The sequence below is a fragment of the Ictalurus punctatus genome, chromosome 28 (assembly GCF_001660625.3).
Source record: "Ictalurus punctatus breed USDA103 chromosome 28, Coco_2.0, whole genome shotgun sequence".
Classification (NCBI taxonomy): Eukaryota; Metazoa; Chordata; class Actinopteri; order Siluriformes; family Ictaluridae; genus Ictalurus; species Ictalurus punctatus.
In genome coordinates, this window is record NC_030443.2 from 2,146,566 (window position 1) to 2,166,035 (window position 19,470).

Genomic DNA, 19,470 nt, shown 5'->3' on the forward strand with positions numbered 1-19,470 from the left:
TTTGCATGGGATTTTGTTATTTTGTTATTTATTTATTTATTTATTGCCAGAGATTCTCCACACCCTACACATTTACAGTATTCACAAATGGTTTCCTGTTATTCACTTTAAAAAAAAAAAAAAAAAAAAAAAAAAAAAAAAAAAAAAATGTGTTATTTTTACGCCTCCTTCCGCGTGCACAGCTATGGGACACGACCTATTGTTTTTGGTTTGGTCTCAATTCAACACTTATTACTTTCAGTTTTATTATTGGAACTGTAGTGTCCCACACACACACACACACACAATATATATATATATATATATATATATATATATATATATATATATATATATATATATATATATACACACATGCATAACACATGATTACAGAAATGAAACATGAAAGAAAAAGTTAGGCATAGGCCTGTTATTTTGGTTATATAGTGTATGAAGCATAGTAACAAAGTAGACATGGACCTTGGCTGTGACCTTGACCCTGTTTGGATCAGTTTGAAAAATCGAACCGGTTCATCTGCTGGGCACAACGGTAATTCCGTATAAAGCCTACTGCCGTTCTAGTTATCAGTCGTTCTTGAGATCTCACGCTGTTCACGAGAATCTCAGACGGACACGCAGACAACCCGACAAAAACGTAGTACAAGAGGAATAAAACATTTCAGGATGTTCAGTTATAGGAACGATAATCAGCCTCAGGGTGGTCGACAGTAACCCTGATTCACGTCGGCCCACATCACACCACCCTGTGATTCCTACAACAGCACATTATATTGCATGAACGTCCATCTTACCGTCACCAGTCCACTGTGGACGTCCTAAACCACACACCCCATCATTGTTTGGACGCTATGTATTATAGTAATCGCTGGGATTTCAAGAGTGTACTGGATCTCATACAGTTCATATACTAACAGAGAAAGAGAGAAGATGAATTTGAGCTTGGAAAATCCAGTGAATGCATTTTTGTCATGAGAACGTACCTCTACTGCCCTCTACTGTTGAGGACTTGATGCTAAGGTTATAGAGAAAACCTTCTCGGTGAAACACTGACATCCAAGACCAAGCCCTCAGTAACTTTTCAGCTTTCCTTAAGTGTTGTTTCATTTTGTATGTTTTCATGAGGCTTTTTTTTTTTTTTCATTTTAAGCTCAGGCTCTGTATGATTAAAATGGTTTTAAAATCTTATAGTGGATATATATAAGTCTACACACCCCCATTAAAATAGCAGGTTTCTGTGATGTAAAAAATAAAGAAAGAAATGAAACCAATATCAATCGTCTCAGAACTTTCCCCAGCCTCAATGTGGGGGGGGGGGGGGGGGGGGTTAGGGTTTACAATAATCTGGTGGCTGGAGTGTGACTGTGTTCAGAATGAACAAATCACGTCCTCAATGGAATGATTCTGATTAACCCCAAACAAAGACCGGCCGTTTCTGTAGGATTTTCTTCACAGCTTCTTGGTTTCATCTGACTGCTGAAGCCATGGTCCTCAAAGAGCTTACAAAGCATGTACGGTTATCTCATTTGTTGAAAGGTATCGATTGGGAGAGGGGTATAAAAAAAAAATTCCAAAACATTAGCTGCACCCTGGAACACTGTAAAGGCCATCAACAACAAATAGAGAAAATAGAGCACCGCAGTGACGTCACCAAGAACAGGACGTCCTTCCAAAATGTACAAAAGAACAAGACAGAAACTTACCCGGGAGGCTGCTAAGAGACCTACGGCAACATTAAAGGAGCTGCAGGAACATCTGATTGCTCTCCGCTTGTGACAACAATCTCTCATATTCTTCGGATGTCTGGGCTATGTGGTAAGACGGCTAGATGGAAGCCCTTTCTCACAAAAAACATCCAAGCCCAACTAAATCACCCCAAACCACGTGGTAAAACGTGTTATGGCCTGATGAGACCAATTCCAAAAGGTATGTTTTGTGTAAAAAAAAAATAAATAAAAGAAAAAAAAAGAAAAGCACATCACCAAAAGAACACCATTCTCACGGGGAAGCATGGTGGTGGCGGCATCATGCTTCGAGGCTGCTTTTCTTCAGCCAGAACTGGGGCTTCTAACAAGGTGGAGAGAATCACGAATAGCTACAAATACCCGTCGATTTTAGTGCAAAACCTTCAGGTGTCTGATACTAAGCTGAAGATGAAAAGGAATCTCACCTTTCAGCACGACAACGACCCGAAGCATACGTCCGACTCGACAAAGGAATGGATTAGTGAAAAGAAGATGGATGTTTTTGACTGGCCAGCCCGATCCCAGACCTGAATCAGCACACTGTGCACAGGAGAAGCCCTTACCATCATTTATTTATACCTAGAACGTTTTCTGGAAGAAAGAGTGGGAAAATCTTGCTAGAGAAATAATAAATATATGTTAATATCGGGGTGTGTGTGTGTGTGTGTGTGTGTGTGTGTGTGTGTGTGTGTGTGTGTGTATATATATATATATATATATATATATATATATATATATATATATATATATATATATATATATATATATACACATAGATATACACACAAACATACACATCCCTCATGATAAAACACTGACATTCTAATTCTGAAAAAATTTTAGCATGACTTATTCAAAATATTTGCCCACACTTGTGGATTGAAACTTGCGAGTGAGAATGAAGCAGATTACAACACACACACACACACACACACACACACACACACACATGCCATAAATAGATTTTAGGGGAACAAACAGATCACACAACTGATGTTGAACAGAGCAGAACAGAATCCGCACGAGGACCGTGCTGGAATGAGACGTGTGTGTGTGTATGGAAGTGGGCAGCTACGCCTCACTTTTGCTTGTATTAGAGTCTCATGACTGCCAAGACGAAAGACAGAATCGTTGAACACACGCATTCTTACACACACTCGCTTGTGTATGGAGCTCTAAAACCCTAACCATCCTTCTTCCTCCTCAGCAAACTAAAGCCCACGGTATTTCATAAACACTCGAGTCTCTTGGCCATCGCAACCATTCTCTCTCCACTGAATTTACTGTTTATATTTAAACACAGTGCTGTTTAATGCTCAATTCTGATTGGACAGGCGGTGCTGATTATTTTCATATAACCGCCTATTCATTACTACTTTATTACATGCGTTGTTATATGTACACGTGCTCATTCGTACGTGTAATTATCCTGTCGCCCAATCGTCTGGCTGCAGCACAAACGCATAAAGTCATATAGATACGGGTCAAGAGCTTTAGTTAATTTTCAAGTCAAACATCATGATGATCTCGCCGACTTTGACCACGGCATGGTTGTTGGCGCCAGTTTGAGTATTTCAATAACTGTTGAGCTCCTGGGATTTTCACACCAAGGAGTCTCTAGAGTGGTGCGGAAACGGAGAAAAAAAAAAACCATCAAGTAAAAGCTTTGTTGATATGAGAGTGAGATCAGGGGCCAGACTGGTTCGAGCTGACGGGAAGACTACGGTAACTCAAATAAGCACGCATTACAACCACACTGAGCTGAAAAGCATCTCAGGACACAACATAATCACTACATTTACATGGACAACAATAATCCATTATTAACCTGATTAATACAATACTCTGATTAAGGAACTACCATGTAAACAGCGATTTCTGATTACTGATACTCGACGTAATGACATGTATGGTAAGTAATCACGTGTGCTGTTAATCGATCCATGTTCTAGAACATGTAAAACGGGAACACGAAAGGAATCTTCTCAAATCAACTCATGTAAACACCTTAATCAGAATATTGTCTTATTCAGAATGAGGTCAATAAGAGATTATTGCTGTCCATGTAAACATAGTCCATGTTGAACCTTGAGGCGTTCACACTGGGTTCCACTCCAAGAACAGGAATCAGGAGACTACAGTGGGCACAGAGTCACCGAAACTAGGCAGCTGAAGACGGGGAAAAGACGATTGCTTTCACAAAATATTCATTAAGTTTACGAGTGCAACTCCCATCAATAATTTAAACTTGCAGTTACATTTTCTAAGGTTCACATTAGCGAGTCTACGTACCTTCATGGATATTCGCACAGAATCGGGTTCTCCGACAGGAACGTTTTTCTGAATCGATTTGTTCACGTCCAGCGCAAATGAGGCCTGGCGTGTGCGTGACGATTCCGATATTTATTCGGTCACTGCTTTAAGCTATATGCCAGGTTAGGAATTTCAAATCGCACAACAAACGTTCCTACAACGTTGTTAATTATTTTAACGTTCTTGTCGCTTTACCACAAACTGTGATTAGTCGTGATCAGCAAAGCGTCCTCGCTCGAACGGACACACCGGCGGATAACCTCGTTTACTGCGTCGTCCTCACACCCGAGGAAATTGCAAAAACAGTCCCTCGGTTACAGGCTTTATGAAGTTTTGGTAAAATGAGAATTTTTATAACGCATACATTTGCCAAGCAAACAATGCAGGAGGTTTTACAGTAATTATGTATACACAGTCCAAGATGGCACCTGAGGAAATTAGCTACGATTGGACGTCAGCGCGCGGTTACCAGGTGTGATTAACGTTTATTGCTCACCCTAGCGTAAACAGTAGCACGTAGAAGGGGGGGGGGGGGGGGTCATAAACATCAGAATATCATACATCACGGCCGAAACAAGATCAGATCAGACGGTAAACCAGTACAACTCAATATTACACTTTTTTTATTAGTACGTTACAGCAGTGGTTCTCAAATGTTTTGAAGCCAGGGGGTTCCTTTAACTGCACAACCACTTCCACCGACCCAAACAGTGTGGATTTATTTCACAAAAATGTTATAAATGTTTCAAATAATATATATATATTTTTTAGCGCCATGGAGCTTTCTATTACTGAACTTCCTATTTTACTGTATACATTAGGTCTGAATCGACTTCGGTGCTTGGACCCCTAAATATAATAATTGCGGGTTGTGATTTCCACCACTGCAACAAAAAAAAAACAAGTAAACAAAAACCTTGCAATGCTTCACAAACCCATTGCGTACCCCTCTTTCCCTCCTTCTTTCTCTCTCGCTCCCATATCAACAATGTATTCTACCTTGCAAAATAACGATTTTTCTCCCTCCTAATTATGCAAACAGAATGCATTTAAAAACCTTTCACTTCATGGTACTGTTGCAAAATTTAATATCACGTCTGTCATGTAAGTAAGTACGTGATTTACTTTTATTTATTTAAAAAAAAAAAAAAAAAAAAAAAAAAAAAAAAACTACCTTCGAGCCACCTCGTTCAATTAGCCGCGCTCTGTATTGTTTACGTATGGAAATAGACCACGGGCGTGCGCGCAAGGTAAACACGAAGCGTGGACACCTGCAGCTCGTCAGAGGCTCTCCACCAGTCGCGCATGTGCGCTGTTCACACGGATGATGACAGTTGGCTCTGAACCTCTGGCGCGTTCGGACAGCGCTGTAGCACGCTCGTGCCCTCTCAGCTGTTGGGTTTTTCCCCCCCTCTTTTCTTTTCGAACCTAATCCACTGCATGCATGTTGTAGAAACATGGTTATAATAGGGCACGTGGGTTACAAGGGACCCAACGTTTAGTATCGATTGGGAAATATCCATCGAGAGTTCTAAAGCAGGTGGGCGAGATGTGCAAAATTCCAGACGCAGGACGAGGAAACGGTCGGCTTTTACATTCTCCACCACCGGAAAGTGAAAGACACACAGGCGATCTTCTCAAATGGTAAGTGTCAACAACTTATCCTTCACCCAAAAATACATTTAAAGTAACCTGTAAACTCTTGTAAATCCAACGAAAGGTACCGAACGTCACCTTTTAGGGTTTAAAAATGTTTATCCAATTAAACATAAAAAATAATAAATAATAATAATAAAACACATTCCATGGATCTCAAGAGTTCCTCAAGAGTTCCCAAGCCTTTGAGTCACCTTTAGATTGTGGTGTATCTTTGAGAGGAAATCAACACCTTTTGTAACTTGGGAAAATATATATAATTTTTTTTTTTTTTTACCTGTACACCACATTTGCACCCTCAGAAAAAAAGGGTACTAAACTGTGGGTTCATCGAGTGTACCTTTTACCTAGTAAAGTCCATGTAATGTGTCGTTTTAAATCTTTACGGTTATCTAAACGGTTACTACGATCCAATTATGCATCGAAAATCTTTTTTCTTTTTTTAAAGCGTACTATAATTTCCGGAAAAATACATAAAACTATTTTTAAGTAAGATCGGGAACAATAATATTTCCTATAAAAGAAATAAACGTTGAACAAATCAGATGTGTGTTCGGTTGGGGGGTTCGAGGGCGAGTTTGAAAGAGTTCTCGTCGAGGTGCCTTTGCCAAGGGGGGATGGTATTAAAAGTGTTTTAATCATAAATAATAAGCCCGTCTCTAGAAGAACAGGACACATGAATCATGCGAGAATGTTTGAAATGGCATTAGCTACAACACGGCCGCGACGAAGCAGAAGACAAATTAACCATCAGCGTGGAGTATCAACCCAGACGCACTCTATTCCGGTTAAATAAACCGAGCGCGAGAGGGTTTACTGACCCACTTCAGTCTGGACTTTGGGGAACATGAATTTACGCGACGACACGGCACGGCGCTCCAAGTTAGGAAAAACCACTTCGATATTATTCATCGCACGAGTTTGAACTCGTCCCTTCTCTCTCCAGCAAGTCGATTAGAACCTTTCCAGCCAAATCATCGCACTGACGTTATTTCGAACCCCATCGTATACGTGGCGAAACACGGCTGTCTAACGTACACCGTGTGCACATCGAAGACGTCACCGGCACGTGTGAAGCTCATTTCCCCCAGTTATTAAAAGACAACCTATCGTAAAGTAAATGTGGCCGGGTAAATACGTGTCCGAGTCAACACGGTCCGAGTACATCAAACAGACAGGGTACACGGGAGACGCTTCGGATTCTTAATGAGCTTCGCCTAATGAATTTGGGATACGCCAAAAGGAAAACAGTGACGCCGCGCTGATCTGGTTCTCGTTCGGGGAGTCGTTTTGACGAAGCGTCGAGCAGCGATCAGACGGACTATCGCTTATCTAGAATGAGGTGATAACATGCACCGGTTGGGTTTATTACACAATAAAGGTTTCTTAAAACAAGCAAGCCCTGTATGTCAATATTAATATCCACGCAAGCCTACAATTATTACTGACGTGCACGTCTGCATACACGTAAAACGGAAGCCCCGGTTAAGCACGCTCGGTGATAAAAACAAAATTTCGCTGCTATTGCGGTTGTTCTTTGATTAAATGTGAATAAATCAGTAGTCGGGTAAAGGAAGCTTGGCAGGTTTTGATGGGAGCTTGCGATGAGGATTCCAGCACTGTCGGCGTAACATTGTTACACAGCTGCTAAGAGTTGTGCTGGGATTGGATTAGATTGGATTCTACCTCACTTTATATAAATGCGTATGACGGCGAGGAAAGAAATCAAAGCAGAGAGGACCAGTGCTCTTATGAGAGTGTGGTCCTGATAAACCTTTACAAGCCCCCAACACATTTTATTTCACTTGACATAAAACTTACCCGTATCCCTTTTCTTTCTTTCATCAGAAGAATCCGAAGCCGGCGACGCCAAGACCTCAACTCTCTAACACTCATGAAGAATGAGCCTTTTCCTCGAGAACTTCATGTTGCATCTTGGGCGGAAACATGAGCCACACCTGCGAAATCCAGGCATCCAATACGACAGTAGATCTAGGTCCACTAGGGGGCCATGAGCCTTGGGAAGTGGTTCTGATCGTTCTTGTGACCGGCACGCTCTCGTTCATCACCATCTTGGGTAACCTGTTAGTGCTCGTCTCCTTCCGGCTCAACCGGCAACTAAGAACCATCAGCAACTATTATCTCTTGAGTTTGGCAGTGGCTGATTTAATCCTAGGCACAGTCTCGATGAACCTCTACACAGCCAACATCATAATGGGTCGCTGGATGTTGGGACATCTAGCATGCGATCTCTGGCTAGCATTAGACTATGTAGCTAGCAATGCTTCAGTCATGAACCTCCTAGTAATTAGCTTCGACAGGTACTTCTCTGTAACCCGACCGTTGACGTATCGGGTCAAACGGACGCCCAGAAAAGCTGCGGTGTTGATCACACTAGCGTGGGGGATATCGTTTGTACTATGGGGCCCTGCGATCTTGTTTTGGCCCCATTCAAAAAGAACACTGAAGGACAAGGTGGACTGCTCGATCCCGTTTCTAAAAGTGCCTTCTTTAACCTTTGGGACAGCCATAGCGGCTTTCTACCTCCCTGTCAGCATCATGATCATTCTATACTGGCGGATTTACTGGGAGATTGAGAACAGGGCAAAAGGGCTTGCCAAGTTCGTCGGGTCTGTCGGTAGCAGTCAGAGTAGCTCGGTGAAGATAGCAAACAAGTGGTCCAACAGTACCCAAAGCAGTCTCAGAAGCTCCATTGAGACACATCCCAGAAAGGGTCCAGAGCTTGCTAGGAAAACATCAGGTGGGTGCTTTCCAGCAAGACAAAAACAACTTCCTTTGGTTCCGGGAAATCTACCCGTGCCGCCACCACCGAGTGAAATCAATTACAGGGAGGCATGCAGCAGCAGCAGCTGGAACATCGAAGATGAGGATGACGACGACGCTGCGACGTCTTCGACGAGCGAGGAAGAGCAAAAACAAGACCACAAAGCGGCGACGCCGTCCGCGTCAAATCCCGCAGTGATCAAGCTGAAGGATCTGCAAGCGACATCGGCGAGTCAGCAGGAAGTTCCAGCCATCCAAGTTGCCGACCCGTTGTCCAGCCAACCCTCCAAACATCTCCCACTCAAAAAGAACAGACAGCTGGACCTCGGCCTCCACAAGCAGCCCAAAACCAAAAGGCGAATAAACATCATTCGAGAAAAGAAGGCGGCACGGACGTTGAGCGCCATCTTATTGGCTTTCATCCTGACATGGACGCCGTACAACATCATGGTCTTGGCTTCTATTTCGTACTGCGTCCCGGAAAAGTTGTGGCATCTGGGATACTGGTTGTGCTACGTCAACAGCACGGTTAACCCCATGTGCTACGCTCTCTGTAACGAGTCCTTCCGAGCCACTTTCAAAACGCTGCTACTGTGTCGCCGTGGAGACGCCAGAAAATGGCAAACAAGTCACCGGAGCCATCGGGCTTCCGCGAGGCCGAATAAGTCATGCAGCACAGTGTGATGTGCAAACCGTGTCCCGTATTTTACGCAACAACGTATAGGAAACACGGATGTAAAAAGAACTGGAGTTTTGCTTCTAAAGCCGTCCCAGACGGTCAGACGGTCCGTCTGATTGATTGGACATCTGTAGACTTCCCTCAAGACTTTACAAAAGGCGTTAAACGTTTTTAATCCACAGTAGAGCTTGTTCTGGATCATCGTTTGTATAATAATATTCCTCAGCCTCAACACGAGGATCCGATTCACTCAACAACATTCTCTCATTTTTGACTTTTTCGCCGGATATACACGACGTGGAACGTTTGGATATTTTTGGTGTTTTATCGAAGCACTGCTATGTTATGTTATGTTACGTTTTTCCAAATCCGCGCCCAACTTCTTTCCTGCCCCATCTTACAACATATCTGCCCTCATGTCCTGCCTACCAATCGAACGTCTCGGCCGTGTGCCGTTTCAAACAAGAGGGACGGGAAAAGAGGACTAAAATAACAACCGCTCCCTGTGTTTCCTATACACGGCCCCTTTGAACGACGCAGCCAGACTCCTCCACTGAGGGTTTTTTTCCGTCAGCGGTATTACTCGGGCTATGCTACGGATCCTTCCTAGTTATGAACTCGTGAGATGAATTACGATACGAACACGATTTAAGAACTTTACAGGATTGTAAGTTATGGCCATGTTATGCTTCATATTCATGTAAAAGGCATCTAAGAACTCAGTAAAGAGTCATGATCAAAAGATCAGTGTTTACGTTCAATGTCAAAGAATTAACAAGCATGAACAGATTCGATTATAAATGTGGGGCTGCGACAACTTATCATACAAATCGATATATAATCGGATTTTACATTTAAAAAATGGCGGAGGAATTGATTATCCATTAGCAAGCATGCCGTGGCAGCACTACACTACACTACACTAGACTTCGTACCAAATCATTTAACTATAACTAGTTAAACGAGTCGATAATCGCTACATCATGTCATTTTCTTAAAATCCCCAAAACATACATTTTGAATAGATACGATACGGTCGAAAAGTTTGAACACTTGACCATCACACACATATTGAGTGCTTGCTGAGCATCCCGTTCTGGATTTATTAACCCTTTACTGTTATTATAAGCTCCACTCTTCCGGGAATCCGCTAGATTTCGGAGCGCAGCTGTGGGGATGCGTGTTCATTCAGAGCGTAAGACCAGGAAGTGATGCTGGGATGTCGAGGTCGTCTAGGGTGCAGTCGGTGTCCCCGTTCATCCCAAAAGGTGTTCAGGGCTCTGTGTAGGACACTCGCGTTCTTCCACTCCAACCTTAACCCATCACCGAGCTCGTTTTGTCACGCCTCTTGGAAATCCTTCAATTTCGCGAGTCCGAGGACGGCCCACACGTATGTGTGTGTGACGCTAGTTTTCCTCGAGTGTGTACAATCCCACAGAGCCACGGGTGAGTATAAATGTCGACGTAGCACAGCATAAATATAATAGTTCTAAATAGGTTTTATTTTCCTTGGAGAAAAAGAAGTCAGGATTTTGTACCACAAAGCAAAAAAACAACAACAAATAAACAAAAAACATTCCATCATGAATTAAACTGCTTAAAAACAACCAGGCAAATAATTAACAAAAAAAAAATTATAATTAATGGCCACTGTTTAAAAAATTATGTTTTTTAAAAGTTGAACTAACAAAAGTTGAACTAACAAAAATTTATCGTCATTTACTGTGTTAACAATGGTTAGGTGACTACTGATACAACAGCAGAACTAAATATTACAAAACTGCTCCCTAGCCCCGCCCCGCAAAAAAACAAACAACAACAACAAAAAAAAAAACTGTTATTTTGAGTGCAACAAGAGGCGAGTATAAGCGCAGGTGTATTGGACTGGCGGAACCAGGTAAACATGCATATGCTTAAACAGTTCTAACTGTAAATGACACTAGGATACGGTCAAAGTGACAGGTGCTGGAAGTGACTAGAGTAACCGTCTTGACAAATAACACCATCATCCGAACAGACAGAACGTCGTGTGCACGATTTTTTTTTTATGTCCATTTTTAGAAAAGGGAAGAAGAAAAAAAAAAACCTGGCCATATTGCATGTCGCGCTGAACGGTGCGTCAGTACTGGATTAGCTAGTTCCGACAACAAATCTAACGTCTACGAGAAACCAACCTGAGATACGAGCCGTTATTCTCGAAAATCCACGAATCTTGCGTGAAGGGACATTTTAAGTCGATTACAAGCCAATCGAAACGTCTCCTGAGCCATCTTACACGCTAATACGCTACATTTCACTTTCGTATTAGATCCTTGAGGAAGTTGTGGTTTTTTTTTTTAACGAACTAAAGACGACAAAAAAAAAAGCCCAGCTTAAGGGACGATCGTCGACGCTTCCCCCGCGACGACGATGGCGATGGCGGCAAAGCAGACGCAGCGATGGCACTGGCTTGCAACATAAAGAAACAGGCTAAAATAATAACCAATCACTTTTTTCTTTTTTTTTTTTATAATCTCACTTTTAAATACATCACACCTTTATATGCTTTACAAATATATAAATATACAAAAAAAACAAACAAACAAAAAAAAAACAAAACCAACACGCTACCGTTTGTCTTATTACGAACAAGCATGCTGATTGGTTTCAACTATTACTGGGTGACCAGAAACGTAACCGGTACTAAGAGTAGTCTCTAACGATGTCAGATAGTGTGGTGAACGATCCGAGTAGCTGAAGGACGCGTTTACTAATGAGCAGAGGCGTATATTCTCAAAGCGGATTGATGGACAGTTTGGGTTTGGATTAGTCAGTCAGTTATAATCGCTATTCTTCCTATTATTATGATGTATTATTTTTCAGATTAATAGTTGAAAACAAAAAGCAGTGGGTAGTTTAAAACGTGGAACTGTGTAACAGTCATATTGGAATTAAACCTGCCAAAGAGGAGGGATGCGTGTTCTGTTTATCCGTTTCATCCCTCCCTTTCCTTGGGTAAATAGGTTCACTATGTTTCCCTTTTCCGGTCCCCAGCATCTCTCTCTCTCTCATCTCTTATCTCACTTGCCGAGTGGCCACCTAAAGAGCTGGGGACCGAGAACGCAGGGCTCAGTGTTCTGCGGCGGGTCCATCACGACGGCGGAGCGTTCTGGTTCTGGTATATGGACGCCTTCTCTTTCAGCAGGTCCAAACACAAATGGCAGCTCCAGCTTCCTGCAGAGCGGGCGTGGAGAACGGCAGGGTTAATTCCGCGTGCATGGAAGCTAGCGCGCCGTTATAGCGCGCATGCGTGTGTGGGTGTGTGTGTTTTTACCTTCAGGGGGCTCCGACATGGGCGGGGTGAGGCAGTACATATGATAGCCTCGGTCACAGTCATCGCAAAAGAGTAGCTGGTCCTGTGGACAAGCGGGAAATTCTAGATTACCCACAATACACCTGGTCAAGTATGGTGGTAAAATAAATAAATAAATAGATAAATAGAATTAAATGTTTGTTCTCGCACATGAGCGTCGATAAGGAGTAAAACACTAGGTGGCGTGCTTCTAGAAGAAAAGAATCGGGACGCAGCGTGACTCTTACCCCAACGAAGCCAAATTTCCGACAACAGCACAGCTTGAAGTGTTTTTTTTTCATTACGGTTTTTTAATTTAGTTAAAGAACATCGTGTGGTGATTTTTATCCGTTTATAGTTACGTTTAAGGTTGTGGAACGTCTGCGAGATGGTTTCTCGAAGACGTTACAGCAACTATAAACTCTAAGGTAATAAGACAAAGCTCTAGCGCTGGAGACTCCTTCCAAACCACCGTATCAACCGTATCCTCCGTTAAACAACACCGATTATTAAGCTCGGGGTTTTCCCGAGCGTCCGCCGTGGAAGTCCACAGAAACCACAGTAAGACCAAACGTACGTCGTTCTCCGACGTGCCGCACATGTTGCAGCACTTGCACTCGATGCACTGCCAGCGGTACGTCTTCACCGCCGCCATCATCACCGGGGTGAACTGCAGACACGAGGGATGACCTGTAGAACGGAAAGCGAAAGACCAGAGACCGTATTAGAGCACCAGCGATCGCTGGAATGTTTTTTTTTTTATTATTATTATTAAAAACGGACGTATTCTTTCGTACCGGAGCGGCCGCAGTCGGAGCAGGACACCAGCTCTTCTGATTGGCCGGTTTTCTGGTTCAGGTTGGAGTCACCCAGACAGAAATCGCAGTAGTTGTTGGGCAGAGCCAAACCATCAGGACCTTTCTTAGGGGCTGCTAGAGAGAAAAACACAACCTTCTAGGTTAAATATATCAAAAGTAATAAACACGCCATACGCACACGCTTTATGTTTATATTCTTTAACATGGAGAAACACGAGGTACAGAACAGTAGGTGTGTGTGCTACGTATAAATAAATAAATGAATAAAATCAGAGCAAAATGAACTCCTCACTCTTGGGCTCCTCGGGTGGGGGCGGAGTCTGCTCTTGAAGCTCCACCTCCTCCTTTTCCTCCCCTTCCTCCTCGGCTAAATGAGAGTGGGTGTAATGGTAGCTCAGACCGGGCCTGTTCTTGTAGCGTTTCCCACAGACTACACACACACACACACACACACACACACACACACACACCCTATTTAGCATCACAGCTATTTTGCACCCGTACGGTGTTTTGTTCACTCTTGACACACACGCAAAGCCACAGTAAGAGACACACACTGCTAATACTCAGAACTTTTCACTGTCCACGTAAACGTAGAGTAGATCTAAAGCCTAACGGTAAGGTGGGGTGGGGGGTGTGGCGTGGGGTGTAGGCTTTCACAAAGATCATGGTTTCTCCGGGGAACCACACGTACTGTATCGAGAGAGGCGTCGTGTGAAAACTGTCATTCTCTTACTTCAGACTGTTACATTAAATATAATCGTAAATACACACACACACCCACCCTGGAGGATGAGAGGTTCAACTTCAGCTTACCACGAGATGCAACAAAATATAAAGGCTCGCATACATATTCACCCCCCATGAAGCCAACGGTAACGCTCAACGTGACGCTACCACCACCGTGCTTCACACACGCTACGGCGTTTCCAGCAGTGTTTTGCTCAGTTCGGGTTGTAACGCTACAAAATGGGGGTAATGTGTCCGGCGGGGGGGTTGGGGTGTCTGGGGGGTGAATACTTATACAAGCCACTGTATTAAAGCACTAAAACAGGAGCAGTTCTTCTAAGCATTCAGTCTGAAAACACACAAACGCACACAAATGATCAAAACAAAAACAAAAGCAGAGGTGCTATTTCAGTCTAGGCCAAGGAGTGGAGAAGAGAGGAAGATGCAACGAGCGATAGAACAAAGAGAGGTATTTTTAGTAGGGTGCAAAAACAAAAAAAAACAAAAAACAAGAAAGAGAGACGTGAAAAAAAAAACCACGGAGGATGAAGAGATAGATGAGGGGAAAGATGGAAAGATAAGGCGAGGTTTCAGCAAAGCAGACGCATTCACTCCAAAACAGCAGCACACCTCGTGAAGAAAAGAAGGAAGGAAGGAGAAATGGCGCAGAGAAAGGAAAGAACGACACAAATCGCACGATGAGCGTCGCCGTGTGAGCAGATTTACTACATAAAAAATTCTTACATAGCGTTTTATAGCTACGTTCAACATACGCAAAACGGGTTCCTGTTATCACGTACGTTACGCCGTTCCCTCACCGGCGATTTCAATACGATTTGAAAAATAAATCAATATATAATTGTACGCCATTAACGCTACCGGACAGATGCGACAACGTTAAAACAATTAAAACAGCACGCTAACATGTCGGGCGTGTGCTAACTAGCCTAGCTAGAGTAGCTCGCGGACAAGAATAAGAATACAAATGTGCGCTTATTTGAAACTTCGCAGCTTCGTCGAATTCCGACAACTCGTAGCAATTTACCAACGCCGATGATTGATTTTTTTTTTTTTTGTGAAACATTAAAAGAACGACACGTTTTTATCCGTTTACAGTTACGCCGGTCATCCTCGAACCTCCATGAAACGAGCGAGTCCCTGTTCCACTTACGTTACAGCAGCTATACACATCGTTCCCTCACCAGAGCTAAAATAAAACTAAGCTAACGTGTAATTCGACAACCGCCTTTTTCTTTTCTTTTCCGTCGAGCTGCTTTCAGACAACGTCGATTGTTAAAAGCGATATATATACACACACGCCATCTTATGTCATGCCTGATGTTTGGTAAGCAGCCTAGCTGGAGTTGTGTGTTTATTGTAAACTAGCACGTTCCGTAATTAAACGGTTTAGTAGCAGAACTTGTTTGCGGTGCAGCCCGAATGCTGTATAGCGCAAGATTTAAACTAACAAACTCCCAATAATACCACCCCGACATAAATAAATAAATAAATAAATAAATAAATAAATAAATAAATGCACATAAAACACACACAAAAAAATTCCATTCACAAATCAAGCAGTGAAAAGCAGAGGGGAGAAGCAGGAACAGGAAGTGAGAGAGAAAGAGAGAGAGAGAGAGAGAGAGAGACAGAGAGAAATATACCTCGTTCAGAAGATTTTGAAATATGCTTTTGTTTGAAAGTGTCTGAAAGAGAGCGAGAGACATAAAGAGAAAGAGCGAGGGAGAGAACAGACAGACTCACAGAGTGACACTGAGAATCAGGAAAAATAAAAAGAAGTCAAATGATCGAGTCTGAAGGACGAAGGAAAACAGGAACTTCAGCGCGGCACTGCGGCGCGTCTTAAAGGGGATGGAGGAGATAAAGAGTGCTACTGTGAAGACGAGCGTAAACAACAACAACAGAATACCTGTAATCAAAAGTGTCACTGTACATGAATTTTATTACAAAACTGGATACAAATACATTTGTTTTGGGGTTTTTTTTACTCTGAAGTTCGTTTCCCAGAATGCCGTGCGTGTGACTCACTGTCGCAGGCGTAAGGTTTGTCCCGATCCTCGAGAGCGGCTGCTGCGTCCAGCTTCTTGCGGGCGCTGCTCACGCCCCGCCCCTAAACACAGACGAAGACTACGATTAATAATCATAGGAAGTCACGTGACCCGCAACCGTGACGTTCTGATACGTTATAAACGACGCACGCCGTACTATAATCGATAAACACGAACAACACATACCTTTCCCTTGCCTTTGCCGCGTCTCTTCGGTGTGTCTTCCTCATAATCTTCATCGTCAAGGTCATCCAAGAAGTCATCAGGTTCCACGATTCTCTACACACACACACACACACACACACACACACACACACAGAGCGATTTGATTGGTTGAATATATAAAGTCTTTGATCTGGGGAAGTGACCGGCTGAAACGTAACGAGCTCCACAGAAGCCTTGGAGGCGTCATGTTAACCAGGAAGACAGCTCCAAAGTCGGCTAAAATGCCCGGTTTCTGTAGCCTCTGTCTCGGGCGCTGGAGGTCTCACCTGGAGTGGTCTGAAAGCTACTGAAGAGCTCTTCTTAACTGTTATAACATAGTTGGCCGGTCACTTCGATTCAACACTGAAACTCAGGAAGGTAGGTAACCTCTCGACGAAAAGTCTTTTGGGGCGAAGTTAGTGTGATCAGAAGGTGTAAGGGTTGAGGACTGCGTACGTGTTACTGTGTAAATGTGTGTGTGTTACCTTCCTCGCTCTGGTCGCAGGGTTGAGTCCTCCGCTCGTGTACTCGTTGTGCGCGGGCTCCTCGTCGTTGGCTCTGAGCTCCAGCGCCGCTCTCTTCTCTAGCGGCTCTCCTCGGAGCAGGGCCTCCAGACTGCTGCTGCCATCGCTGGTGCCGAGCAGGTCCTTCTTCAGACCCAGGTCCAATTCTACACGCACACACACACACACACACATTTCTGCTCACCGAACGAACGTTTCATTAAAGTATGATGAGGAGCGACAAACGTGTACAGGATCCGTAAACGCTGCAGCTCCTGATGGAGTACCTGTCTTCAGAAGAGTACCTGTCTTCAGGGAGGGGAAAGCCAGTCGAGGGTCTTCTGGAGGATGAGCTCTCCTCTTCTTCCTCCAGCGGCGGGCGGGGTACGTGTATAACTGCCCCGGAGCCACACCTTCACACACACACACCCAGGGACAGGGACAGGGACAGAGAGAGAGAGAGAGAGAGAGAGAGAGAGAGAGAGAGAGAGAGAGACACAGAGGCGCTGGTACTCACACATCATGTTTTTTTTTAACGTGTGTGTGAGTGTGTGTGGTGTATATCATACCTGGTCCTCTGTGTCTCTTCTCCATCCAGATGTAGCAGTTGCTCTGGGCGACGCCGGTCTGCGAGTCGAGGAAGGGCATCCTCACACTCCTCTCTGCGCACAGACGGGCGTTATAGTTATGGCACTGCTCCAGAGCGTCTCTGTAGTACTGCTCTCCCAGTCTACACACACACACACACACATTAAAAGTTGTGGTTTCTTTTCAGACATCTCATGAAATCAGATTAACTCAGCGCCTCCCGTGTGTGTGTGTGTGTGTGTGTATATATATAACAACACAGCCTAGGAGTTTAATCAACACCTTTTGTGCGAGAGGCTAATCAGCAGCAGAAGGCGGAGCAGCTGCTCAGCCCTTTCACTGTGTGTGTGTGGGAGTGAGAGAGAGAGAGATCCTGACAGCAGGAGGTGACATGCCGTTGCCGAGCAGCCGCTAAGAGCCAGAAAGCACTCCCGAAAGGGCCAAACGAGGGAAGGAAGAGAGGACTGCGACGGGAAGGACGAAGTGGAACATCTCGTCCGTATTTGGGCATCGAATAGGAATAAACGGGAGGAACCGAAGAAACATCGGACCACAGGCGCCACAGGACCGGTCCGAGAAGTGAGAAAACCGACCGTTTACGACCAAATCAACGTCAACGGTCTTTTTATAAACCGATACAACGTAAACACGAGCAGAAAGCCTTGCGTACGGACAGGCGGATGCTTCGCCGCGTTCGAGCTTCACACTCGAAAGGGAATTGAATTATGAAAACTGCTTCGTGAACCAAAATCATTTCCTGGTTTAGTCTCACTTCCCCGTCCCCAAGGAAGCGATCCACACTGACCATAATGATCTGATGACGAGAAACTCAACAGTGTGTCGCAAAATGAATACGGTCAGGTCAGATCGGATCGGATCATCGGGATTCATACTACAATAACGAAGTATTTAAAGCACAACCCCCTCATCCTGTCAGTGTACAGTGCATCTTTAAAAGAAATGACACACTGTATGGTTTTATTTGATTAAAATGTATATGAGGTAGGTTTACATGCTACAGAGTTAAAGTGGGAGGTAAAGATGAGGGTTCTGGGCGAGTTTGTGCGAGTTCAAGCTGATATTTAGAGCAGGTGGTGCAGGCAGGGCGGCTTCTATAGCCCCAGGGGTGAAACAAACACACACACATACATACATACACGGGGTTACCAGCAGCTCTATAGCACCGCTACACGTTTAAAAATACACTCTTGTGCTTTTTAAAAATAATTCCTTTCGTTAAAAAGTCACGAAAACCTTCAAAAACTTGACCCATTTCGCTCCCCTCCCCTTCAAGACCGGCTGTTTTTTCCCCACCAGTATTCCGACGCAACCCCCGCCCCTTATTTTACTATCCTGCGCTCCGACAGGTTCATTCCGCATTCCAACAAAGCTTCGTCGAAAACCCAATCGAAACAGCCAATTACAGCAAAGTGGGCGTGACACAACAAACCAATCCCGACGCAGCAAAAGTGGGACTCGGCGCCCTGAATATGGGTGGGATAGAAATAACAGTGGGGGTAGCTTTTTTTTTTTTAACCCTCGACTAGGACATTCGAGCAAGTTAGCCAACAGTGCAAGCTAACGCTAACTAGCTAGCTAATGTTAGCGACAAGCTACTACAGTGCGCTTCAAGACGTCGCTCGCTGTTCTAAGTTACGACCACCGACAAAACGGCTTAAGTTCCTTTTAACACGCGCTAAAGCGGCGCCAAAACGCTAACGGCTCGCTTTTAAGTCAGAGAAATGTGAGAAATGTACTCACAGTTTGACAACATTCTCCACCACCGCCGCCATCTTGGTTCGCCTACGCTTGTACTGAATGGGAGTCTCCAACTGCGCATGCGCGCCAAAGAGGCGAGGAGTAGACCGGAAGCTGGTCACGTGGTTAAGAAGGTCGCGCCGCAATAATAATAATAAATAAATAAATAAATAAATAAACTTACAAACCAAAAATATTTTTAAATGTCTTGCAACTTGAACATATTATTTATAACAATGTTATTTAAAATGTATTATTATTATTATCATTATTATTATTATTATTATTATTAT

The 19,470-nt window shown here is 43.8% G+C and overlaps 2 protein-coding genes across 9 annotated transcripts; one reads left to right on the forward strand and one right to left on the reverse strand.

The window, feature by feature from the left end:
* The first annotated feature begins 5,604 nt into the window (after positions 1-5,604).
* On the forward strand, positions 5,605-10,609 carry chrm1b (cholinergic receptor, muscarinic 1b). Its single transcript, XM_017459573.3, has 2 exons — positions 5,605-5,702; positions 7,563-10,609. Exon 2 carries the CDS (start codon positions 7,662-7,664, stop codon positions 9,180-9,182), a length of 1,521 nt encoding a protein of 506 aa, XP_017315062.1. The 5' UTR covers positions 5,605-5,702; positions 7,563-7,661; the 3' UTR covers positions 9,183-10,609.
* A 47-nt stretch (positions 10,610-10,656) lies between these two features.
* Positions 10,657-19,244, reverse strand: dpf2 (double PHD fingers 2). Of its 8 annotated transcripts, none has more exons than XM_047151907.2 (12): positions 19,181-19,244; positions 17,401-17,561; positions 17,137-17,244; positions 16,814-16,998; positions 16,311-16,403; positions 16,105-16,186; positions 15,720-15,761; positions 13,619-13,756; positions 13,306-13,437; positions 13,086-13,198; positions 12,491-12,572; positions 10,657-12,390 (listed from the first exon to the last, which is right to left on the reverse strand). In XM_047151907.2, exons 1-12 carry the CDS (start codon positions 19,210-19,212, stop codon positions 12,308-12,310), a joined length of 1,251 nt encoding a protein of 416 aa, XP_047007863.1. In that variant the 5' UTR covers positions 19,213-19,244; the 3' UTR covers positions 10,657-12,307. The 8 variants fall into 8 exon arrangements, with proteins under 8 accessions (XP_047007863.1, XP_047007862.1, XP_047007861.1 ...); XM_047151906.2 differs by having other exon boundaries at positions 13,306-13,440; XM_047151905.2 differs by having other exon boundaries at positions 17,119-17,244.
* Positions 19,245-19,470: the final 226 nt, after the last annotated feature.